The 27,864-nt window shown below is 36.3% G+C and overlaps 3 protein-coding genes and 1 pseudogene across 3 annotated transcripts; 1 reads left to right on the top strand and 3 right to left on the bottom strand.

The window, feature by feature from the left end:
• Positions 1–11,138: 11,138 nt before the first annotated feature.
• LOC114938283 (uncharacterized) lies at positions 11,139–12,618 on the bottom strand. The gene is made up of 3 exons (XM_085482942.1): positions 12,497–12,618; positions 11,591–11,753; positions 11,139–11,493 (listed from the first exon to the last, which is right to left on the bottom strand). The coding sequence occupies exons 1-3, from the start codon at positions 12,584–12,586 to the stop codon at positions 11,207–11,209; spliced, it is 540 nt and encodes a 179-aa protein (XP_085339068.1). The 5' UTR covers positions 12,587–12,618; the 3' UTR covers positions 11,139–11,206.
• A 1,137-nt stretch (positions 12,619–13,755) lies between these two features.
• LOC146723187 (uncharacterized) lies at positions 13,756–20,194 on the bottom strand. The gene is made up of 2 exons (XM_085482944.1): positions 20,114–20,194; positions 13,756–15,174 (listed from the first exon to the last, which is right to left on the bottom strand). The coding sequence occupies exons 1-2, from the start codon at positions 20,192–20,194 to the stop codon at positions 13,756–13,758; spliced, it is 1,500 nt and encodes a 499-aa protein (XP_085339070.1).
• Positions 20,195–20,199: 5 nt separating this feature from the next.
• LOC146723188 (uncharacterized) lies at positions 20,200–23,486 on the bottom strand (annotated as a pseudogene).
• Positions 23,487–26,054: 2,568 nt separating this feature from the next.
• On the top strand, positions 26,055–26,936 carry LOC146723189 (uncharacterized). Its single transcript, XM_085482945.1, has one exon. It carries the CDS (start codon positions 26,055–26,057, stop codon positions 26,934–26,936), a length of 882 nt encoding a protein of 293 aa, XP_085339071.1.
• The last annotated feature ends 928 nt before the right edge of the window (positions 26,937–27,864 follow it).

The following is a 27,864-nucleotide window of genomic DNA, read 5'->3' on the forward strand; positions in this document are numbered from 1 at the left end:
AAATAATATCTATCACAATAAAATATGAAATATGTGTGATTAATTTTACTAAACTGTATAGTAAAATTAATCAAACATTTTATATTTTCTTGTGATACATATTATTATTTTCAATATGATAAATAGTAGAGAATTTCTAATAAAATTCTTTCCACATCATAATGTCCTACGATTACCATAATTTTCTAGGTAAATTCTAAGAGAAAATTCTCTTAGATTGTGATTATGATTGTCGTGTCCTTGCCGTGTAAACTATTGCCGTCCGCATCGAGTAACGTGTGCTGTGCGCGCCGCGCGTTTTTACAAGTAATTTTTAATAATTAATCAAAACACTGAGAGAATTTTCTCTTAGAATTTACCCTAAAAGTTATAGTAATTGTAAGAGAATATGGTATGGAAAGAATTTTATTAGAATTTCTCTGATTAATAATTATCACATTCAAAATAATAATATTTATCACAATAAAATATAAAATATATTTCATTAATTTTACTTTACGGTTTAGTAAAATTAATAAAACATGTTTCATATTTTATTGTGATAGATATTATTATTTTGAATGTAATAAATATTAATTAGAGGAATTCTAATAAAATTTTTTCCATACAATATTATCCTACGATTACCACAATTTTCAGGGCAAATTCTAAGAGAAAATTCTCTCAGATTGTGATTATGTGTTGTAATTTGTAATCAGTTATTTATTACAATAATTTTTAATCAAGTGCGTGAGTCAAAGTGTCAATAGAATTTATTACAAAAAAATGATTTCATCATGCAGTGTGTCACAGTGTGTCAATATCGGATTGTATCCAGTCAGGCAACAATTATTCGTCAAAGGACATCAAACATCTCTACAAGGTAAGAATCAGTGAGAGAGAGAGAGAGAGAGAGAGAGAGTGTGTGTGTATACGCGTACACACACACGCACACACACACACACAAAACGCCGCGTGTAACAAACAGCTGATCGCTTCGAGCGCCCACGTAATCGCCCGCGTCGGATAATGTGTTGCGCCGCTCCTGATTACCGCCCGTACTCGTGCTGTAATTCGCTAACTATTTCTTTTTATATTTCAAAAACTAAGCTTCGGATAAAATTTTGGCAAAGGAAAAATCGTCTTAGAATTGAGTCAGGAATACGACATTTTAAGGACAAACGGTTGTTTTGAATCACCCTGTATATAGATTATATATAAGGATCTTTGAAAAATACCGGAAGTTAGATATCTTGAAAAAAAATTTTAATTACATTTAAAACAAATATTGCAATGTTAGAAATTTATCAAGTAATGATGATTTTTGATTATCTTTTAAAATTTTGAAATTTAATTCCAAGATCGAAGTAAAATCGAAATTAATTTTTTAACTAGAAACCTCTATTTTTTATTACATATTCTTGTAGCTGACATTAAGACATTTCCTAAATAATATAAGTCCTTTGTTATTAAAAACTTTCTATATTTTAGATTTTATATTTATTTTTCGAGAAAATAAACTGAAAAAAAGACTTCTTTCTTGATCCTTATTTTCTTTAAGCCTATAGTTGAACAAATCTGCATAACCACATAATGCATGTGTATAGAAAATTATCAATATATTGTTATTAATAATATGTAATTCCTGTAATCTGATATAGAAAAAATGATATGCGATGTCTGATAAGTCCTAAGAGAGTCATCTACTTATTGAATAATGTACTGAATAATATCTGGCATATTTTATTACGCATGTATGAGTACAATGCTGTAATCATGTGATCGGTTTATGCAGATTTGTAATCATATACAGAAAATACAAGAAAAAATTTAAAGATTATTGTTGAAATAGGTGCGCATAGGTATATGAATTGGTTTTTATTCACACCGTACTTTCTTAATTATCCTTTATTTATACTTTTCTCTACATGTGTGTTCTCTTCTACGTTCTTAATCAGAATGCGAGATTCGCCACGTCTCTTGCGCTTCTCGCCTCGTTACTTGCCAGTGACATCTACATACATATACGTAGTATAGATTTACCGCTAAATTCAATACACCTCCTTAAATTTATACTACGGATTTACAATAATTTTAACATTGTTCGGAATTTTTCGAAATTGGTTCTCCCTAGTGATTTTGTTAATATATCGGCTATATTATTCTCAGATTCGATCTTAACAACATCAATCATTCCATTCTCGACGCATTCGTGTACAAAATGGTAGTGGACTTCTATGTGTTTCGAGTTTTTCGTAAAGTTACCAAATTTAGCGATTGCCACAGCTCCCGAGTTGTCTTCGTATATCGTTATCTGTCTTACAATGTTGACCTGAAAATCTTTTAGTAAGTTCTTTATTACTTTAATTTCGCTCACAGACTCGGATAGCGCTACATATTCGGCGTGCGTTGACGACTTGGTCACACTTCCCTGTTTCCTCGTCTTCCAATATACTATGTTTCCATATAATCGAATTACATATCCCGTCGTCGATTTTCGATCCATTGTATCGCCTGCCCAATCCGCATCCACGTAGCAGTCTATCATATCTTTAGTTGTTTTTCTTTTGTATGTTAACTTAATGTCTTTGGTATAATATAAGTACTTTAAGATCCTTAACGCATATCTGAAGTGTGTCTCATCACAACAATTTTGGAATCTACTTAAGTAATTAACGCTATAGCTTACATCTAGTCTTGTTCCTGTACTTATGTATAACAATGCCCCTATTAGATTTCTAAATTTCAAATCATTCTTCACTACCTGTGCCGGTTCTAATTTTAGATTTTGTTCCATCGGCGTGTTATACCATTTTGAATCTATAATACCATATTTTCTCGCTAATGATTCGATATATTCTCTTTGATCTAAGGTTATTTCGCTTTTGTCACGCTCGTTCTTTATATTAATGCCTAAATAAGTTCTCACCTCACCCAAGTCTTTCATTTCAAATTTGTTCGACAGTTTATCTTTGACATTTCTAAGATTTTTTTCATTCTTCCCACATAATAGTAGGTCATCTACGAAAATTATTAGATAGATTGTATCATCTTTTTCGCCTAACATGTACAGGCAGTAATCACTAGCGCTTTTCCTGAAACCTAAATTCTGTAAATGCTGGTCTAGACACTCGTACCATGCTCTTGGGCTCTCTCGTAGCCCATACAGTGCTTTATATAATCTACACACTCTGTCTGTTCCATCCTCGTAGCCCTTTGGTTGGGTTACATATATTTCTGATCTAATTTTACCGTTCAAAAAGGCCGCTTCCACATCCATTTGTAATATTATTAGTTCATACTGACAACAATGAGCCAAAAGTAATTTCAACGTTTGCATTCGTGCTACCGGAGAGTATAAATCGTCCAGTCCCTCTTTTTGCTGGAATCCCCTCACTACGAGTCTCGCTTTTTTCCTATTGTCTGCTTTAGTCGTATATATCCACTTTACCTCTAATACTTTCTTATCTCTCGGTTTATTTACTAGCTTCCAGGTTTTATTTTTCATCAAGCATGCCATTTCCCTATCCATTGCCTTTTTCCAATCTAATGATTCCTCGCTCTTTACCGCATTTTCATAACTAGTCGGAGTATCTGCGCTTACAAAGTTTACATATATGCAGTTTGAATGGACTAACGTTTCGCCATACCTCTCTGGTTTTTTTTTCTCTCTTTCTGACCTTCTTACTACCGTTTCTTGTTCATTGCCGTTATTTATTACCGTTTGTTTATTGGGTGATTCATAACTATCTATGTTTACACTTTCATTCCCTGTGTTTCTATCTCGCGTTTCCTTTCCGCATCCCATCCTATCCTCGTTATCCTTGGCTTCGTCCAAGTAATCGTTTTCCTCATCTTGGAATCCTATGAGATTTATGTCCTCCTCTATAATATCTACATGTCTAGCAATTATCACTTTATTATTAATTAAAACCCTATATCCTACCGGTTCATATCCCAATAATATTCCTAAATCAGCCTTTCTATCCCACTTCGACCTTCTTTTCTCCTCTGGAACTCGTACAAAAACCTTACTCCCGTATATCCGCAGATTTCCAATATTCGGTCTTTGCCCTGTTAATATCTCATATGGTGTTTTTTTTTCTATCGTGTTTGCTAGCGTCCGATTCTTTAAATATGCTGCTGTCTTAATTACTTCCGGCCAAAACCTTCCATTAACCTTAGCTTCCGAAAATAGACATCTAGCCGTGTCCATTATAGACCTATTATAGCGTTCCGCTGTACCGTTCAACTGATGTACATAAGGCGGGCATGGATCTATTATAATTCCCTTCTCTCTAACTAATCTGTAAATATCTCTGTTCATATATTCTTTACCATTATCACATCTTAGCCTTTTAATTTTCTTGCCTGTTATATTTTCGACCGTATTAATGTACTCGATAAAGCATTCGTAAACCTCGCCTTTTGATTTCAACAGTGTACACTCTGGCTGCTTTGCTATAGTCATCGATAAACGTTAAAAAATATTTCTCTCCATTGTTTCCGGTCGTGCTATGTGGACCATTTAAGTCCGTGTGAACTATATCTAAGAGATCAGTCGCTCGTCTTCTTTGGTTTTCAAAAGGCAAATTATGCATTTTGTTTTGTATGCATGTACCGCATTTAAAAAATTCTGACTTTAACTCGCTTGGCAAGCCTTCAACTAGTTTGCCTTTGCACATAGTATCTAAATAGTTAAAATTCACGTGCCCTAACATCCTGTGAAATTTTTCTTTTTGGGTTATATGCCGATTATTTTTGATTGTTACATTTGATTCCTTATTAGTTATATAACTCCGCAATTTATACAAACCATTTTCTTTAAATGCTATCGCGATCAATATATTATTCTCATTATATATTTTTGATGTGTTATTTACCGAGACAATTTTATTTTTATTCGTTACTTTTGCAAAACTCATTAAATTTCTTTCCATCTCCCGTACATAGAATACATTTGATACCTTAATATTCATTCTTTTCCCGTAAATTAGAAAATATGTTTGAATATTGCCCACCTTCGTGGCTTGCACAGTTCTGCCATCCCCCACTTTTACGCTAATTGGAGTTTTTAATTGAACATAATCTGTAAAATGCGACTCGTTATTTATTATATGATCCGTGCATCCGCTGTCTAAAATCCATTCTATTCTATCGCTTTCGCTTTCGTTTACCTCTATTTTTCTATTCCTATTTTCATTTGCTACTTCGGTGCAAAATGAGCCCATACTTCCGTGATTCGTATCATGCCGTCGGTTCCCTTCGTTGCGCTGTTGCCAACCGCTGCCTCGTTGAGTCGTCCCTCGACCCCGTCGTCCTCTGTAGTTTTCGCCGCGATACTGCTGCTGTTGTGGCGATTGGTGGGCACCTCCTTGCCAGTGTGCCCATCCGCTGGTTCCGTTTCCCCTAGGGTTTCCTTGGTGCCACGTGTTTCTACAGTTCGCTTTTAAGTGTCCAGGCTTGCCACATCCGAAACATGTCTTCTCTGGATACTTCCGCTCCGACTTGAATGCACTTGTTCTGCTCTGATTCTGACAGTTATCGCCCTTTTCTCTTGTCTCCCACAGGACTATTTTATTCTTCAGAAATTCGCATGTTTGGTCCGCTTCCTTCACTGCATCAATCAGATCGCCAATATAGCTAAGCGAATCTGGTAGCGTTCGCAGCATGTAATTCAGTTTTTCCCTTTCTGACACTGTTGCGCCAGCACCTTTCAACTCATTTATTAATCTTTCAAACTCCGTAAAGAATGTACTTGACTCTTCATATTCTTTCAGCTTTATCTTTTCCAGTTTATTACGTACACATATTTGGATGGCCGTTGATTCTCTCGTGTACATACTATCCAGCTTCTTCATTAAGCCATATGCGGTTTCTTCTTCACTTACAAACTCTAACTGGTCATTAGTGATACCGCTATATATATAATTCATTGCCTTGAGATTCTGTTCATTCCATGTCGTTTTGCTGTCCGTTAGTAATCGTGCCCTCGTGGCTACGGCATCACATTTTTTCCATTTCAGATACATAAGTGTTCTTTTTTTCCAGATATTGTAATTCCTTCCATCAAAAACTTGGATTTTAATTTCATCCGACATTTCCTTCTGGTTCTCTTGCCTGGAACCTTTTTTTTTTTTTGAGCTTTTCCTTACTTATTTCTCTTCTCAGCACGTGCTCGTCACTCGTTCACATGCACGTATTCAGCACGTGTTCAGCACACTCGTTCACATGCACGTATTCAGCACGTGTTCAGCACACTCGTTCACATGCACGTATTATTTTTCTTAATTATTAATGAACAACCACGTTCTGCTACCATGTTGAAATAGGTGCGCATAGGTATATGAATTGGTTTTTATTCACACCGTACTTTCTTAATTATCCTTTATCTATACTTTTCTCTACATGTGTGTTCTCTTCTACGTTCTTAATCAGAATGCGAGATTCGCCACGTCTCTTGCGCTTCTCGCCTCGTTACTTGCCAGTGACATCTACATACATATACGTAGTATAGATTTACCGCTAAATTCAATAATTATATATGTAATTTTTTTTTTAGAATACAACTTAAATTTTGTTTGCATAGAAAAATAAAAAAATTATTAATTAAAAGTATGCAATAATAGTCCAAAAATAAGAAAAAAATGTGTTTGCATATATTTGAAAATCTTGGCTTATTATATTAAGAAATTTCTATATTTTTTCTTCATTAAAATTGTTCTAGAATTATTATTAAATTTTCATAATAATATAACTTTTTGTAAAAAAGTTTATCACAATTTTTACATTACTATAAATAAAATTCTTTAAATATATTATATTAATTTATGTTACACATTTATCAACTTCAATTAATATTTGAATGCATACTGAATTTAAATTGAAGGTTGGAAATATATCTTGATTTTATATCTCAATTCTCTTCAATACATATTTGATTTAATAAAAATAGTCTTTGTTCATTACTTTTTCTAACTTGCATATGTTGCAATTAGAGAAAAATAATATTTATGTATATATGTAATTTATATATATATAATGTAAATTATATAATTAAAATTAAATTATTTTAGCTTAATATAAAAAGTTTTAATACAATAATAATTCATAAGATCTATTTATGATAAGAAAAAAAAACGCATACAATTTTAGAGAAATACATATTTATTTTAGTATTTATTATAAATTTAGAAAAATACATATATACTTATGAAAATTTTTACATTTGTTACAAAAGAAGAAAAATTTATATATAATAGTTTATCTAATTCTTTAGAATTTACTCAGATTGATGTACTTAACACATGTATGTAGGAATTGTTACATAGAAATCATGAGTTTTCAAACATTATTATATTATGTGTGTACGAATTGTTATGTAATATTAATGAATATTATATATTAAAATCACAGTAATTGTATATGAATCAGATAGATCATGTAGATTAATCAACAATGTAAATTGTCTTAATGACACTAATTTTAATATTAATCAATCTAAAAAATGCAATCGAAGATTGCTCGACATGCTACAGTTCGCCGTAATAAACCTGAAGTTAAAAAGTTTATTGATCTTCATCCAAATAATTTGTAAAAAAAAAAAATAATTGAAACAATATGAAGAAATGGCAATTTTATTTATAATACTAATAGTAATATTAATGAAGAAAAACTTCTTGTATGCAGGTGCCTCAAAAAGATAAGTAAAAAAGCGCAAAATTATACTTGCGACATCCGTACAATTATGCAAAATTCAAGGGATTTTTTGTTAAAACAAGTCTCAGATGCCATTTCAAATAACGTACAGACTACGGTAGTAAACAAACTAGATCAGTGTTAGTTATAGGCAAAGCGGTTATTGGACGCATTAATCTAATTATAGAAGAAACGTTGCGAAAAGTAGCTTTTCCTGCCATTTTTTATGTTAAAAGGAAAAGTATATGTATGTGTGTTAACCGTCAAGAAAAATATGTATGAAATGTTACATAGTAATCATTATTACATATAGTTACGTTATGTATAAATTTGTTATATGTATAATATTCATAAATTTTAGACATTAATATAAACTTGATATAATTTTAGGGAAACCATCAGTGTGCACACTGATAAAATTACATCAAGTTTATATTAATATCTAAAATTTATAACAACTTCATACATAATGTAACTATATGTCCCACAATAATTACTAAAATACGCTCCTATAAATGTACGATATCATTTAGTTACTCTAGTATCATCTTCAAAAGATATAAATTCATCCTCTGAAATGGATAAGGAATATAATATCTCCAAGAATAGCAAATCAGAAAAAAACACTCGTGGAAGTGCGAAGAAACGAAATAGTACGTAAATTTATACACATCTTTTAAATTAAAATAAAATGTACTATTGATTTAATTGAAAATAAAATACTAAAAAATTAATTTAAAATAAAAATTACTAATTAGTAAATCTACCAACGCATTATTTCAATTTTTGTTAATCTAATTGTTTCCTCTAATTGGTTGCATCATACATCTTTATTAGCATCTCTGCAAAGACCAAACTATCTTCAGGACAATAATTCGAATCCAAATGTTGTGCGGAATGCAAATACTCCAGACCTAGCGAAACATCAGAACATATATGAAATATATACAATCAGAACATATATGAAATATATACAAAATGAGAAAACAATAAATAAAATAATAAGTGTATCAAATAGGCAGATAATAAGGATATAGAATAGATAAATTAAATTTACATATATATGATATATTATTTCTACAAATTTGTTACTTTCTTATTACATAGACAATGTAAATATTATATGTATTTATATATCAGTTATAAAATTTAACATAGCAAATAAACAAATTATGGGTTAATTCTTTAAAAATTTTAACAAAAGATAAAAATGATAATAAAAAACTTACTGTTATTATTCTGATAATCATTGTAGCCCTTTCCTAACAGCTCATTATTCTGTTTATCAATATGATTATCAAGAATATACTCATTGTTAGTATCATCACTGTCTACTCTTTCATTATTACAATCTGCAAAATTATACAAAAATGTGTAATAATTTACACAAAAATTCTGATTTTTTTTTTCATAAAATTAAATTAAATAAAATTCTGTTACAGAAAATTTCACATATCCAATGATTCTTAACTAACTTTAAATCTTTAAGACGTACATATAAGACAAAATACGCCATTTTTACTTAAAATACAAAAATTATATTTATAAATGCATACCATTAGTAAAAATAGTGCTGACATTCTCTTTCACATAAAATTTTCTCTTTCGCATAAAATTTTCATTGCTGTCACGTATACAACTCAGCGGTGAGGAAATCGGTATATTTTCCTTGTTCTTTGATGTATTTTCATCATAGTCATTACAGATCGGAATAATATTAGTGTTACTAATGGATGATTGAGAAGAAGGAAGGTGAAGTTGTTCATCATTATACACATAAAAAATATAAAATTTCTTTTTAGTAACATTAACAAAAAATAATTGCGCTCAATATGATTAAAAGTAATAAAATAATAAAATATTGAAATAATAAAAACGTTACAATACTAAAAGTTTGAATATGCGAAAAAATTCATATATTTGATATATTTCATTATTTTGTCATTTTCCAACATGAACTTCTATAACAATTATCCAATATTTTACAATTACTCATATTTAATAAGTGAATATTAGAGACATAAATGGAAAATTTATAATTTCTAATTTACTAACAACATAATCAATAATACTTGATGAAAGAATTAATTGTTAAAGAAAGTAATTTAATCACATATATGTATGTAAATGATTGATTAATAAACAATTAACGAAAATATAAAAAACACAAAAAGCTTTACTAAAAAAAAAAAATAAATAAAAATTTTTAAAGTATTAATCTTTTATAAATTATGAATTCCTCATAATTTCCAATGAAATATGATAAAGATATATATATAAAATATATAAATATACTAAAAGTAAAATAAAGTTAGGTTAGGTTCTATTTCATAGAAGAACAAATTAAACGAATACTTAATAAATATAAACAAATATTACCTATCACATATTAATTTTTTATCACGAACTTGGCGTCTTTTAAGTAATCGCAATTCTCTATTATTTACATTAACAGACTGTTTGTTCGCCACTTGTTCGACATTTTGAAGTGGTTTTGTCATTAATTGTGTTGACGAAAGTAAATCAGCTAAAACAATTTCTATTATTATTATCATATACACCATGTTTATGTACATAAAACTGCAAGATGCGAATTTAATATGCCCAGATAGCCAGTTGCCCACAGGTTGCTGTCAAATTGCTCGAATTTATTTGCTTAAGTTGTTTTCCATATTGAGGAAAGCGGCTTCCGATTTTGCCTATTGAATTGCTGTCTTTTTATTGGCACCAACAGTTGAAAGCAATTTGATGGCAACATGATGGCAACAGTTGCTTTTTAAAAATGAATTATACGAAAATTGGTGGAAACTAATGGACAACATGATAAAAACAATTTCCGTCTCCAAAACATTTACTAGTACTTTGATGACATTTTAAAGGAAACCGTTGCCGTTAATAAAAGACTAAGGATTTTAATAGGTTATTCGCTTTCACAAAAATTTAATAAATTATATAAGGCTTTTAAATACTTGTAACAATGTAATTGTAATGTCACTTCTCTTTTTTGACATTACAATTACATTGTTACTACTACAAATATTTAAAAGCCATATATAATTTATTAAATTTCTGTGTATATATATTTTACATATATTTTATTATAAATTTAAAACAAAAAAAGTGTATACGCAATATGTTTATAATTATATATATATATATATTTATTCAATAAATGTTTGTTGCTAACACTTCGTATGTAAAAAAAACTAAAAAGAAACTTGTATTAAAAAAATATAAATTCTAAATCTGTATTATAAATATGTATTAGCATCATAAAATATTTGCTTTGGTTTTTATATTGTACTAACACTAATTGTAAGTTTGTAAGCAGCCTCTTTTAGGTACATATAGGTATTCATATATTATATTGCTATTAATAATAATATTGCTATTAATATTTATATATTATATTGCTATTAAAAATATCAATTATTAAAGTCTAATAAAAAAAATTTTTTAAATAAAGAATCAAACTTATTAATAGCAATCTAATATATATACGTATATACTAGACAAAACGTAGAAAAATTTATAATTCATCAGAGTGCTCGTCGCTATCGTTTTCATTTTCTGCGTATGTAATGTGCTCGCCGCTATCTTCGCTTTGATTTCCATCATCTTTGTGATTGCTAACGTTTTCATCATTATACAATGCATCTGCAGCAGCCTGCAAGTTTCTTCGCCTCCCTTGAATTCCAGGATGTCTTTCTCTGGCATTTCGCAAACGTTGTTTTGCAACTTTTATAGATGCCACAACTTCTTTTTGAAATTCTTCTCTGGTTGGTTTAAGGTAGTACCGATTCGATCCTACGGCTTCTGAAAAATAATAGATATAATATTTTTTGGTATCACAATCAATATTGTATAATAATGACAACGGAATAACAAATATACATATATGCTGTATACATACGGTAAATCGCTTGACATAAAACTGTATTGTAAAATGGGAATTTAACATCAGGAACACCCCACCATGTCAGTTTCGTTGCTACTTGCATTGTTATAGATTCTTTTACACATTGATGCACGCTGTCTTTTAACGTCATACAATTTAAAAATTTGAAGTAGTTTACCTACAAAACCTAATTATTACAAAAATAAAAACTTAAGCTAGTTATATATATATATATATATATGCTGTCTAATATATTTTGATATAATTATAAAACGCAATAATTCCGTAAATGCTTCGATTTGTAATAAAAATAATTTTCTATGTAATAATAGAATCACGGTGATTTATAGAAAATAAACATAAAAAGAAATTAATAAAATACACGTACACACCATTAATTAGTTCCCGATCTCTATAGTTGATATAGAATATGTTACATATCCTATATCGACTCGCTAAGGACTTGAAACGAATTAATGACGAGTACCGTACATACATATATGCATATTAAAGTGGAGCGAATTTAACTAGTGTAGTTTTCCTTGCTTTTTTCTCAAAATCGTTTATTTTAGATATCTGAAGATCAAGTCTGAGATAACTAAAATTTTTTACCGCCGTTATTAACCTAAATTAGCACTAATTGTAATGCAACAATTAATTTAAATCCTAATTTATTGATTTAATAACATTCAAAAGCATTATTTTACAAAAACTTTTTTTCATCTAGGAAGCTAACAATGAAGTCGCACATGACAACTGAGCTTTTGTGGACTTTATATTATTCTAAAAAAGCATTTATTCCACACCCTGGCATTCGCAATTTCGAAAATAACTTAAAAACGCTCCATCCTAATGCATATATTGTATATGTGTGCATGTATGTGCGTGTGTGTAAAATTGTAAAATATTAATTTAACTTACGACTTCATTGTAAAGAACCCTGTCTTCCTTTGTGAACCTTTTTATCGTATCTATACTTGAAAATGGGAGGATTCGCGGTTTCATGAGCATTGCATTTATAATATTGCCATCGATTTTTTCTTCTAGCGAATCCAATCGCCTATTTATTTCTCTGAAATTAATAAATTATAATTAATAATATATCATGTCAAGTTTAAAAATCAAGATATAAATCTTTTCTTAAAAAAAAAACTTGTAATTTTTGAAAACCTTCATAAACTATTACAAACTATCAGAAAAAAATAAATATATATCATTTAAATCAGAATTATTATCTACTTGTTAATAATTAATAATAAAAATATATATAACGTACTGTATTTTCTGCTGTATGTCGCGAAGTATTTCAATTTGTACATCATTTCCTTGTCTCAGTAATGGTGCATTGTTTTCCTCTTGAAGTGGTTCAACTGATACTGTATTTTCCACCTCTTGTGTATGATTTGAGTCTTCTGATGGATTGTTGAATGTAATATTTTGAGAAGATTGCTGACAACGTGGTTGTACATTGTTTAAGAGCTGTCTATTATCATTTCTTAAATTTTGAATATTACCTAGCTGAACAGCTGGTTGTCTAATGTTTTCTGTTATAATGTTTGATTCTTGCAGGATTTTACGTTGAGAACTATTTCTATTAATGCTGAATTGTCGTGACGGAATACTTGTATTATTCGCATTAACTGAATGAAAGTTATTAACAGTTTTTCGGTGCATAGCTTGTGCAAAATTGCATACTGTGTTTTCTTCAGTATTATTTGAAACATTTTGAAACGTAGTACGGATATTCTGCATAACAGATGAAACTTTGTTCTTCGCTGTTTCTTCATTAATACGCTTAGTCTTTTTAGCTCTTATTTCCTCTTCGCTCGAAGTAGTTCTATATCGAGGTGGCTTTTTCAAAGACCTTTTTGAAAATCGTGTGGATCTAAAAGATAAGAATAATAAGAATGTTATTGCGATAATTAGCATAAAGTAACAAGTATGTGTAACAAACCTGCAGATATTTTAAGATGATTTATGAGATATAGTAGGTCATATCTAACAATTCTTTAAGGCAAAAGTTTATGATCACTTTCGATAGGTACACAAATTTATTATTATTTACATATATATAATTATATTATAGAGAGCATATTTTTAATATACATATTTTCTAGTATATTAATAAATTATTAACATTATTAATAATAATATAAAAAAATAGATTGTTTTATTCATTATTATTGCATTACTGCAACGATAAATTCATCTTGTACTATTTTATCTTGCATTAATTCATTACTAGGGAGACAAGTAAAATGAGGCATTCTAAAACATTTTGCTTTTACATCTTGTAATGAGATAATATCATAATTATAAGTTAATTCAGAGCATTTATAAATACCGACAAAAGATGAACTAATGCCAATATTGAAAAAATCTACTACTTGCTGAAATTTTTTAACAACAATAAAATAATCATTTTTATAATGCAAAATATTTTTTACGCAACATATACTTGAATCTGATAAAATGCAACAATCATCGCGTGCACAAACACCAATTGTCATATCCGGAGTTTTCAAAAATTTATATTGATCATATATTCTAGAATCAGCGTCAGCAAAAGGTAATGGACCTTCCTCGTGTTTTTTCCACACTTTCATACAATTATTCTGTACAATAAATTTCTTTTTGCACTGCTCTTTCTCTGCATGTCTTGCAGCAATTTGCTGCAAGGAAAGATGTGGTTTTCTACACATTTTTCTGAAAAAAGCCATGCTGTTTTCGTATGGAAATGCTGAATAACTGTCTAAAGGGCCAAATCGGAGTACATCTTCGACCAAATGGAGAATTCCGTGTATATTATATGACAAAAAAGTTAAGCCATAAATGTGTTCACAGAGTAACACAAATTTTTCGATAGCCATTTCAGAAAAAACTAGATTTCTATTCGTATTATATACCGATGAAACAAGAATGCGCATGGATGTATGGAAAAGTAAAAAATGATCATATATGTAATCCTTAACAACTTCTTTAAAGCATACTATTCCAATATATAACATAATTTGACGCCATTGAGTGGCTTTAAATTGATCATAGTCGTTAAGTGATTCAACGCGGCGTGCAAATTCTCGTGGACAGTGTTTTGAGAGAATCTTTAATCGATTTGAAATAATTTTAATTTGGATTCCCGATAATTTGACGTTTTTTGTACAATCCCCACGTATCCATGTCACGATTAATTTTTTCATAACTCCTAGGCAACACATATGCATATATTCAAATACAACATCTTTATCAAAAGGTAAATGAGATAATGGACTTGAACATTTATGATGTTCCTCATCAATTTGTTGTCTATACTCTTCATGTATACGTTGCCTATGCTTAATTCCTCTCAATACCGTACATCTTCCAATACTAAATCCGTTAATTGTACATTTTGAGCATGGATTAAAAGAACGGTGACTCTTATGTCCTAAAATAAATGCTCTAGCTGGTGCATCTCCGATAAAACATCGCAGTTTTATTGAGAACTTTTTATCTTTAAAAATGATACCACCTTCATTAAAAATTTCATGAAAATCTGAGTTACAATATTGGAAAAACTCTTCTGCACTCTTAGGTTTTTGTGAACCTTTACACCTACACTCCTATAGTTTTTGGAATAGATTTTGGAATATTAACAATTCTGCATTGAATTGGCCAAATATCATGTTTTCCATTTCTATATAATTGTGCTCCATCCGTACTAATGTCAATTTCGAGAACTTCGGGAATTGATAAAAAATGTGTTTCTTCAAGAATTTGGGCTAAACATTTTTTTAGCCCAATATGTAAATATTCTCCTGGCTCAACTTTATATAAAATTGAGGAGTGCCGTGGCGTCAAAAGTAATGATCTAATATCTGCAGGTAAAAATGTAAAGCAATCATGAGTTCTTAGAAGTTTTAAAATACGATTGCCGAGAACATGATTTGCGTCAACTAGAACAGCTGCTAAATTCTTCTGAAATATTACCGTATTACAAGTATTTCTAACTTTAACCCCGTCTATATTGTCTGTATATAAATGAGAAGATTGTTCCTTTGTAGAAAGTTGCACAATTGAATTAAAATGAGTGTCTTGTACAAGATGATTTACGTTGCAGTCATTAAAATGTTGAACTTTATTTTTAGCATAGATATTTTTAGAACAATCATTCTCTATCAAAAGTGATTTTGTTTTTTTTATTATTTGTTTTCGACGAGCTAATCTTAATCTTTGTTGCCTTCTCGATACCATATGAAGAGGCTTATAGTAACGCGACTGGCCAGCTTCCAATTGAAAATTTTTCATTTTTATATTAAATCCAGATCTATTATACAAAACAGATATAAAATGACTTATTACATGTAATTATTACAATCTAGCCTTATTCAGCAAATATTTTAAAATTGTTTCTAAATTAATTATTTTAAATAATTGTTTTAAATTTTTATGCATTAAATTATACTGATTATACTGAATTAAAGCACATAAAGTAAAACATACATTATTATCATATTTTGAAATTTTGAAATTGAACGACTGCGCTATCCGGTTGCCGAGCGACAAGGACAAGTGGCTCAGCTTCGACAATTACACGAGGAAGGAGCGGCTGCCGTTTGTAGTGTACGCCGACCTCGAGTGTGTTTTGGCAAAGACCGAAGATGCCAAAAATTATCAACACTATCAAGTGTTCAGCATCGCGTATTACGTACAGTGTTCGTACGACAGTTTGTTGTCAGCGTACAATTCCCGCCGTAGTGTCGATTGCGTTGCGTGGTTCGCCGAACAGCTTAAAAATTTAGCAATCCGCGTAAAAAATATTTTAACGACCAATGTCCCCATGATAAATTTAACGCCTGACAAGTGGGTAAAATTTCGCGGCGCAACACATTGTCATATATGCGAAAAACCGTTTGACGAAGACGATACACGCGTTCGCGATCATTGCCACCTCACCGGGCGGTACAGAGGCCCCGCGCACTCAAATTGTAACTTAAATTACAAAGAATCATTTTGTATCCCTATAGTCTTTCACAATCTGTCCGGCTACGACGCGCATTTCATTATCGAGGACATAGCCACAGCGTTCGAAGGGGAAATCGAATTACTGCCGATAACGAAGGAAAAATATATATCATTCTCGAAAACTGTTAGATTGACACAAGATAATAATTCGAAAAATTATATTAAATTACGCTTTATCGATTCGTACAAGTTTCTCAGCGCTAGTCTCGACAAATTAGCGTCATTTTTGGACAAAGAAAAACTAAAAATTTTACATTCGGAATATCAAAATTTAACTAGTGAAAAATTCAATTTATTGACACGAAAGGGTGTCTTTCCATACGAATACATTGACTGCGTGGACAGATTACAAGACACACGTTTACTGCCGCGCGACTCATTTTACAGTTCCCTGACCGGCGACACAGTATCCGAGAGTGATTACGCGCACGCCGAGACCGTCTGGAGCCGATTTTCCCTTCAAACGCTAGGCGAATATAGCGATTTATATTTAAAAATTGATGTCTTGTTATTGGCAGACATATTTGAAAATTTTCGCGATAGTTGTATAAAAAGTTACGGACTCGATCCCGCGTATTATTATACTCTCCCCGGATATACATGGGACGCCATGTTAAAACATACAGATATAAAATTTGAATTATTAACAGACATTGACATGGTTATGTTTGTCGAACGGGGTATACGCGGCGGCCTTAGTCAATGTTTAGGCCGATACGCACAAGCTAATAACAAGTACATGCAATCGTACGACCCATCGAAACCCTCATCGTACCTCATGTATTTTGATGTAAATAATTTGTACGGATGGGCAATGTGTCAACCATTGCCATATGCCGATTTTCGGTAGATCGACGATATATCGTAGCGCATAGTATAACATTCGACGATTATACGTGTTGCCTTAATGATGAAATAGAAATGACGCGTCAGCAGTCATGCATAAGATTGAAATTACATAAAGTGTATACCGTCAGCGAGACAAAAATTGCTCTAAGTCCCTACGACGACAAACGGTATGTCGTACCTGAGTCGACCGACACCTTGCCGTGGGGACATTATAGAATACCGTTGTAAAATATATTTATTATATTTATTATATTTATTATATTGTGAGGATGTATTAATGAGAAGTATATATATTTTTTGTTATATATTTTATATATGGTATATAATATATATATTATGTTATACAATGATTGAATAAAATAACATTAAATAACATTGTTTTTATGTATCCAAGAGTTGTGCGAACTGTCGAATCCCAGCCATTTCACGAAAACCTCGTCACCCCTCCTGCGCAGTATTTTCTCCACGAGGTACACATCCGAACAATTTGCGCGATGCAGCTCGTGCTCGTAAAACGCTCCAGCGATAGATGTCTTGCGATAATCCTCGAGTAGATATGTTACGGGATTAGTATGCTGCACTTTAACAATCTTAAACACCTCGGTTGTCCAATTTAGTGTGTATCCCTTTTTAAAAAAGTTGTTTGTACTTGCTGACGCGTACTTGATCATCTACTTTAAAGTTTGCCGGGCCTGCGATTTTTACACGATTGTACACGGTAGCTAAGTCTTTCGGCGATCGCGGGGGTAACGTCGACGGGTCGCATACCAATCGTTCAATGCTTGCGTCCGTTGTAATCTGACACGAGGCGTGGCAGCATGTCGACCCACTTGTAAGTGCCATTCAGCGTAAACATCTTCCACATGTCGTTCTTTAGCGTGCGATTGAATCGCTCGACGACCGACGCCTTCAATACTGAATATGCAGCAACACCTCGTGCGACGGGATGCTCGTGTTGAATAAAGACACGAAGAACACAATCAGGCTAGCAGCAACATCATTCGCTAATATCAAATCAACCGCGAAGAACAGACTCACCTCGTCAAACGTTGCGTTTTTACAATCTTTGGGATTTGCGGTGCGTGCCATCTGAACAATGACTGAAATTCTCAACATCGAGGAAGAGCCAGTCTTTGACGATCGCATCGTCAAGATTGAGACTCACACATACAACCCGTTTGCCAACACAACATTTAAACACAGCGACGAGATAAGAATATCCATACAACAACAAGATTTATACAGGGTGTCCGGTAATGGTCGCCTCAACCGTCATGTGCAGGTAGAGTAAGTTAAACCGAATAGGAAAGTCCTCTACCGTTTTGCGATTTTCGCAATAATTATTGTGTTATTAAATAAAAAAGATCGGCCAATCTAAGCGCGCGACGAGATGAGACGGCCCCCTGTCACACGATACACGGCGCGCGGCAAAGCGGAGGGAGGAGCGAACGCGATGATTACGAACGGCGCGTAACGCTAAAGCTCCGCGACAACTATTTTCTCTCTTTCCCTTTTCATCTCACTTTCTTTACTAAAAACGAATCTTTTTATTTTCAAAATGGCATCTTGATTAATTATTGTAAAGTACAGTTTTGAAAAATTAATAATCGCATTGACATCATTTTCGACGATGTATCTCATTAAAATTTAACATGCATACAAAGCAAAATAAGAGTCTGATGCAAATCACACCATACACGGAGAGAATTTTCTCTTATTAGAATTTATCCTGAAAATCATGGTAATCGTGGGATAATATGGTGTAGGAAAAATTTTATAAGAATTTCTCTGATTAATATTTACTACATTAAAAATTATTAATATGAACATAGTAAAATTAATCGAGTACATTTTTTATTTTATTGTGGTAGATATTAATATTTTTATTGTGGTAAATATTAATCAGAAAAATTCTTATAAAATTCTTCCAGTACCTTACTGTCCCACGATTACCATGATTTTCAGGGTAAATTTTAAGAGAAAATTTTTTATGTGTAGTATTCGGATACGTTTTATCAAAATTTACGTTTTTAAATTAATCAATAAATGATAATAACGAGAGAGAAAGAGAGAGAGAGAGAGAGAGAGAGAGAGTGAGGAACGTTATTATCATAAATGATAACGTTCCTCACTCACTCACTCACTCTCTCTTTCTCTCTCTCTCTCCCTCTCTCTCCCTCTCTCATTATTATTATTTATTGATTATTTTAAAAAACGTAAAATTTTGATAGGATGTATTCGAATACTACACAGAGAAAATTTTTTCTTAAAATTTACTCTAAAAATAATGGTAATCGTGGGACAATGGTATTGAAAGAATTTTATAAGAATTTTTCTGATTAATATTTACTATAATAAAAATATTAATATCTATCACAATAAAATAAAAAATATAATCGATAAATTTTACTATGTTTATATTATAATAATTTTTATTTTTATCATAAATGATAATAACGTTTCTCTCTCTTTAGTTCTCTCTCTCTCTCTTCTCTCTCTCTCTCTCTCTCGCGGCATAGAAAATATTTGTTATCCTTTTCGCACCACCTTGCGGTAGATAACACGGCGCATTTTTTTTAAAGTGGTATCCCCAGTAGGTCTAATCCACTCTCATATTTTAATTTAATAATTGTTTGAAGTGCCTTCCTCGTTCTTGCGAACAGAGTTCAGCCCTTCGAACAATATTACGCGTTGCGCGATACGCCATTTCTGGAGTAATGGTAGCAAAAGCTGCGAGAATTGCTTCCCGTACTTCAGCTTCTGTACCATCACGCCTATGCTCGACTAAATCTTTAATGTGACCCCACACGAAATAATCGAGCACATTAAGATCTGGCGATCGCGCCGGCCAGATGATCGGGCCGCCTCGACCTATCCATCTCTCTGGATAATGCGCGTTTAAAAAATCGCGCACTTGTCGAGAAAAGTGCGCAGGAGCCCCGTCTTGTTGAAAAATGAGTTCCGCTCTATTGCGAAGAGGAACATCTTCGAGAAGAGCAGGTAACTCATTTTGGAGGAAATTAAGATAGATCGCTCCATTTAAACGGGGTGGAAGAAAATATGGCCCGATCTAAAAAAATGAAATATTAAAAAAAAATGATTTGTTAAACTCGCAAAAGAAAATTTTTTTGCTTACTAACAAGTAAATTTACTACTTACTATTTGGTTCGCTTTTATTCCTGCCCATACATTTATCGCCCAGCGATATTGATAAGCGCGTTCTCGAACGACATGCGGGTTTTCTTCTGCCCATTGCAGAAAATTGTGTGAATTAAACACACCGTTCGGTGTGAACGTGGCTTCGTCAGTCCATAAAATTCGATCGGGGAAAAAATTATTTCGTTGATACTGCGCAAGAAATTCTGTGTGTTTCACCGACTATTAATATTTATTAAAAATAACGCAAAAAAATATGAAATAAAGATAATAAAAATACCTTCACAAAAATAGACGCGCTGTTCGTCATCTCTCGGTAAAAGTTGCTGTACTCGCTGATGATGATACGGATGCAATCCATTTTGACGTACAACATGATGCACCACGTATCGCGAGAAACCGAGCATCCGAGATACACGGCGCACACTGGTCCTGAGGTTTTCTTCGAACGCTCGCAGGATTCTCTCTTCTTCTCGTACGTGATAACGTACTGGTGCCCCCACTTTTTGTCGATTTGGCATCACAACTCCTAGTGTTTCTCTGGCGCGTTGAACACAATTCAAAATTGTTTTATAATATGGATGACGCTCACGATTGGGAAATCGCTTCGCGTAAAGACGAGCCGCAGCACGAGCATTTTCTCCGGCTGCTCCGTATACGATAATCATGTCCGTATACTCTGCTGAAGTATAATCTGCCATTATTTAATAACTTTTTACACGCACCTTACGAGACGTACAACTCGAAAGTTGGGCAGCTACTGTGGAGCAACAAATTACGAGGAAAAGAGAATCGATGATAATTTAAAGAAAATTATTTTAAACGTTTGCCGCAGTATCATCTGATATCCTTGCGCGCCGCGGCTTTTCTTTACGCCTTTACGCGGAGCGATTTCGGTAGATAAAGATATGCTCGGTCTCTCGCGATACGTGGTGCATTTATTTTTTTTTTTTGTAACTCTGGGGAAACCTCATGGTACCATCCGCCTCCGGGTAGAGGCGGGGGTTATGTGGGACTCCCTGCCCCGCCTGGCCGGCCCGCACATCCGCCTGGCCGGTCCGCCGTAGCGGGCCGGAGAGTCGGGATCGGCGAGCCGGAGAGCCGGGACAGGACCTACCGCACTAAAACCCCAGAGGATGTCCTTCACGGGCGTTATACAGGGGACGGCCAGGATGCTGGTATCCCATGCCGACTGGCCGCCCCCCCCGCCTTATCCCTCCTTGGGAGGATGCCGCGGAAGGCGACACCCTCCCCCCGTCATTGTACGGGTTCCTCGCGGTTGCGGCGCAGGGCGACATCGACCCCACGCCGCGCCCTCTCAAAAAGTTTGAGGGGCGGAGCCAAGGCTCGAGAGCTCCCGCTCGAGCCATCGCCCCTCGCCCCCCCAGTGTTGCAACCCCCGGACCACCAAGAGGGTGGTCCGGTTCGGCGGTTCACTGAGGGGCCCTCATCAGGAGGCTCCTCTCAGAAGGAGAGGAACCCTCTTCCGTGGACGGTGTTGCCCTACCACCGGTGCCTTATGGCTCCCGGTGAGAGGGCCCCACACGTCACGTCTCCGTCCTTGAGAGGAGCCCAGGCGCCCCGGACAGGAGGGCAATGCCCGCCCGCCAGGGACACGTGGCCCCCCCTCATTATTGGCCCCCCCCCCGGTTGCGACCTCCCCCCGCTCCGTTAGGGGTCAGAGTCACCCGCAACCGGTGGGGCCCATCCTGCCCGGAGGGTGTGGAAAGGGAGGGGAGCGCCTAGGCGCTCCCATGTCCCCCCCGACACCTTCATCCGGCGTCGATCGTCGACGCCGGTAAAAGGCGAGCCCCCCGACCCCCACTACCGCGGACAGCCGCACCCGTGGGCACGACCGCTCGCGACGGAGGGGCGAGGGGAGGCACGCCCCCGCCGGAGGTGCCATCAGGCACCCCGGACCCCCGAGTCGGTGCCTGGCCGGCCGTCGGAAGTCCACACACAGTGGACACCTCAGACCGGACAGGCACCCCACCTCCTTGTGGCCAGGAGAGCCGCAGCGGTAGCAGCGGCTACCCCTGTCCACCGCCGAGGTGCACCGGCGCCATGTGTGCCCAACACACAGGCACCGGTAGCACCTCGGCGCCCCCATAACGTTGGCGACGGTCCCACCGCCGACCACCCCTCCCCTTTTGCCGCCTTTTGTGGCCGCAACCCCTCCCCTTTTACTCCCCTCCCCCCTTTTCTTTCCCCTCTTTACCACCCTGACCCACTCCCCGTCAGTGGTGGTATTCCCGCCTTTCTCCTCTCCACTTGTCCCCATCTCCATTGCAGAGACGTCCGCCCCCGACGTGTCCGCCTCCCCCATCTCTCTGTAATCCCTCCGAGCCCCCCGAGTCGTCCTCGCCCGGCCGGACTCCACCTCCCTGAGGCGCCTCTCCACCAGGCTCAGCCGGTCCGAATTGGTTGCCAGCCTCGAGGATATTTCCCCGAGTCTGGCCCCCAATTCCCCCAGCAAAGGAGCCCCCTCCTTGTGCGCCTCCTTCTTTCTCCCTCCTTCCGTCATGGTCCCCTGATCGCGGAACTCCTTTCCGCGATCAGGGGCCGCATGTCCCCCATTGTGCCCCTCGGACCGGTCGAGCTCCCTCTGTGCAAGGTCAGAAATGACCAGCACGAGTTCCTTCGCCCGGCTCAGGACAGAGTTGACGTAGGCGGGCACCTGACCCGCCACCGGCCTTCCCTCCCCGGTACACCGCAAGAAGTCGTCAAGGAACGACCTCGCGTCCTCCATCATCCCCTTCATTTCTTCCATTGATTGGAAGAAAATCCCCGCAGTGGGAGCCTCGGCTTTCGCCGCCTCCCACACCGGAGCAACATCCTCCCACTCGAGACCCGGTAGTATCGCTATCGGTCTCATTTTGTCCGAGTTCTGAGGCTCCACCTCCATTGGAGCCCCAGATCTCGCTCCTCCCTCTGTCTTACGCCCGTCGTCTAATGACGACGGGGTGGGGGCCGGGACTATACCCCCCTCCCCGCCGGGCCCTGGGCCGGTACGCTTCTTATTTGAAGTTCGTCCTCGCATGTTTATTTTTTGGTCTTTTTTAACCTGGTGACCGTCCAGGGGTGGTGGGTCGAAATCCCTATGGCCCCACCAGGCCAGAAGTACTTCCGCAGGAGGTACCGACCACTCTTAGCACCCCTCGCAAGGCTATTCCCTTGCAAGGGGTGAGCCCCCCCACCACGGCAAGGTGGTGGTCGACGGGGAAGATACGTGGTGCATCATGTTCTACGTCAAAATGGCGCGCATTAATATTTTTATTATAGTAAATATTAATCAGAAAAATTCTTATAAAATTCTTTCAATACCATTGTCCCACGATTACCATCATTTTTAGAGTAAATTTTAAGAAAAAATTTTCTCTGTGTAGTATTCGAATACATCCTATCAAAATTTTACGTTTTTTAAAATAATCAATAAATGATAATAATGAGAGAGGGAGAGAGAGAGAGAGGGAAAGAGAGAGAAAGAGAGAGTGAGTGAGTGAGTGAGGAACGTTATCATTTATGATAATAACGTTCCTCACTCTCTCTTTCTCTCTCTCTCTCTCGTTATTATCATTTATTGATTATTTTAAAAACGTAAATTTTGATAAAACGTATCCGAATACTACACATAAAAAATTTTCTCTTAAAATTTACCTTGAAAATCATGGTAATCGTGGGACAGTAAGGTACTGGAAGAATTTTATAAGAATTTTTCTGATTAATATTTACCACAATAAAAATATTAATATCTACCACAATAAAATAAAAAATGTACTCGATTAATTTTACTATGTTCATATTAATAATTTTTAATGTAGTAAATATTAATCAGAGAAACTCTTATAAAATTTTTCCTACACCATATTATCCCACGATTACCATGATTTTCAGGATAAATTCTAATAAGAGAAAATTCTCTCCGTGTATGGTGTGATTTGCATCAGACTTTTATTTTGCTTTGTATGCATGTTAAATTTTAATGAGATACATCGTCGAAAATGATGTCAATGCGATTATTAATTTTTCAAAACTGTACTTTACAATAATTAATCAAGATGCCATTTTGAAAATAAAAAGATTCGTTTTTAGTAAAGAAAGTGAGATGAAAAGGAAAAAAGAGAAAATAGTTGTCGCGGAGCTTTAGCGTTACGCGCCGTTCGTAGCCATCGCGTTCGCTCCTCCCTCCTCTTTGCCGCGCGCCGTGTATCGTGTGACAGGGGGCCGTCTCATCTCGTCGCGCGCTTAGATTGGCCGATCTTTTTTATTTAATAACACAATAATTATTGCGAAAATCGCAAAACGGTAGAGGACTTTCCTATTCGGTTTAACTTACTCTACCTGCACACGACGGTTGAGGCAACCATTACCGGACACCCTGTATACGTTGCCGTATGAGAGTTTCCTCTACATCGCGAGAGAACTGCGGATAAATCATCCAATTGAAGGATCTAATGTGACGCTGGGAAATAATTGCGTCGCATTTATATTTGACGAAATTCACTATGAGCTTGATGGTGTGGAGATTGATCGCAACAGAAATGTGGGAATAACAAGTCTGCTGAAAAACTTGTACCGGTGCGGATTTCGGTTCGCCTCGGACGGCTCGCCGGAACCAGGTTTCGGGAGCGGAAGGCCAAACTTGCGTACACGGTTTTAACGTTACAAATGGTTTATTCAATTACTATTTACACTATGTACATACTTAACCTAGAAGACGGGCACACTGTTATTCACACGGACTTATTAGTAACGCGCGGACGGACGAACAACCCCTCGGTCGCGAAGCCGCGGGCGGCGGCGCGGTGCGCTGCGGGAGAGCCGAACGACAGGTACCCCCAGGCAGCGGAGGGGTCAAACCCACCTCCGTCGGCCGGACACAGGAGACCGAATGCCGGGCACTCCCAGGCAGCGAAGGGGTTAAACCCGCCTCCGTCGGTCGTAGTAAAAGGAAACCGAACGCCGGGCACTCCCAGGCAGCAAAGGGGTTAAACCCACCTCCGTCGATCGTAGCAAAAGGAAACCGAAGGCCGGGCACTCCCAGGCAGCGAAGGGGTCAAATCCACCTCCGTCGGTCGTAGCAAAAGGAAACCGAACGCCGGGCACTTCCAGGCAGCAAAGGGGTTAAACCCACCTCCGTCGGTCGTACACAGGAACGTCGAACGCCGGGAACTCTCAGGCAGCGAAGAGGGTACTCCCATATCCGTCAACTGTCGTAGGATCTGGTCGTCGGGGACACCCAGAGGCCTGGTGCTAGGGTTAAGATCTGGGACAGGACTGGTGCCGGCTCTCCGGACGAGCCGGCTTATATACCGGTGCTGTTCCCCCCATGCGTTTTCTCGCGTGCGGCGGGCATCCCTCCGGAGGGGATGGATCACGCGCCCGGCGGATAGTCGGCTCGGCGCGTCGGGCGGCTGTCAGGCCCGGCGCAATTAGTGACGACCTTTAATGGATCGTCACAAACTATGTAACAATGTCATCCAATAAAAGCGTGATTATGCAAAATGCAGGCTGGGATAGTCCGACTACTGTGAATGGATACTTTAATTTTTGTATGCCGCTGCACATGTTGCTGGGATTTTGCGAGGATTACAAACGCGTGGTTATTAATTCGCGTCATGAGTTGATCTTAATACGAGCGCGCAACGACAATAATTGTCTGTATGGAGATTCTGCACTAGAGCCTGCGATCAACATATTCAAGATACAATGGCAAATGCTACACGTGTTGTTGAGCGAGATTAAGAAGCTGTCGATGCTGCGCGCTCTGGAAAGCGGACGTTACCTCAGCATGGGTTGCCGCTCGTGGGATCTATACAATTTTCCGCTATTGCAGCGTACGACCAAGCATTCGTGGGCCATTAAGACCGCGACTCAACTGGAGAAGCCGCGATATGTAATTTTTGCTCTGCAGACAGAGCGGAAAAACATCATGTCCGAGAATACGAGCCGATTCGACAATTGTAAATTAACCAACGTGAAACTCTATCTGAATTCGGAATGTTATCCGTATGACGATATGAATCTGGATTTTGATAGAAACAGATGGTCAATTCTGTATGACACGTATGCACGTTTCTGCAAAAATTATTACGGATACGAGTATCTCGAGCCGAGCCTCACCGTTTCGTTATTTCTACGTCACGGTCCGTTTGTGATTATCGCTTGTTCTCGACAAAACGAATCGGTCAAGAGCGCAACGGTGGATGTGAAATTAGAGTTTGAGTGTAAAGAGAATATACCTAATAATACCACAGCATATTGTCTTATCATGCACGATCGCGTGATCCAATACAACCCGTTGACCAACGTTCTGCAAAATCACTTAAAAATGTTTACACAACTACGCGTGTGAGAGAGGGGGAGGAGAATACATAATCAAGATGATGTGAGATGTCTGAAGAGTATCGTAATACCTCTCGACTGACTCACATCGAAGAGATCATGTCTGCACCAACGTTTGTCGACCTGCAAGGATTTATCCTATATAAACGATTTATTGTGAAGGAAGCGGCAATCCTGAGAAGAGGATATATCCTGTCGCACTATTTCTTCGCATGCCCTGTGCCATGGAGCGTGCTTATAAAGTCGGAAAGGCGTCAGGCCTCGTGGTTAACTCAGCATCATCACGGCTTACAATGGGAGGATTAAAATGTTCCATACGGCATGGCTCAGCGCTTGATCACGGCAGCTATTGTTGGCATAAATAAACAAGAAGACGATGAAGAAGAGTCCTCTCTCGTGTACGTAAAAAGACTCGAAAAGCGAGAATGGCTTGCCGAAATAATGGACGATGCGAGCAGCGGTTTTACCATTGAGACCTTGGATGTCATATATGAAGATGTGCCTGCATTAAATAAGTTAGATCCTACATATACTCTACGGTGTAATAAACATGTAAAAAATTGCGCGTTAGAAAATGTATTTAAATTATTTAATTGGTGGTCGGCCAATCGCGACAATCATCCGTTTCTTGAATAAACATATTGTTTACATAATATTCTCTTTGTTATTTCTCTCCCTCCCTCACCAGATATTTCTAAGAATTTGTTTTGCCCCCACTACTTTTAAAAATTTCTCACGCAATCGTATTTCTAAGAATTCTTTTTACTCCTTCTCCTACTATTTTTAAATATTTCTCTTTGTTCTTTCTTTCCAGATATATTTTTAGGAATTCGATTTACCCCTTATAATATTTAATTTATCCTCACTACTTTTAAATAATTCTCTTTCCCTCCATATATATATTTGCAAGAATTCGATTTACCCCTTCTCCTAATATT

Source organism: Nylanderia fulva, unplaced genomic scaffold (assembly GCF_048542155.1).
Source record: "Nylanderia fulva isolate GAGA-0341 unplaced genomic scaffold, ASM4854215v1 Scaffold220, whole genome shotgun sequence".
Taxonomy (NCBI): Eukaryota; Metazoa; Arthropoda; class Insecta; order Hymenoptera; family Formicidae; genus Nylanderia; species Nylanderia fulva.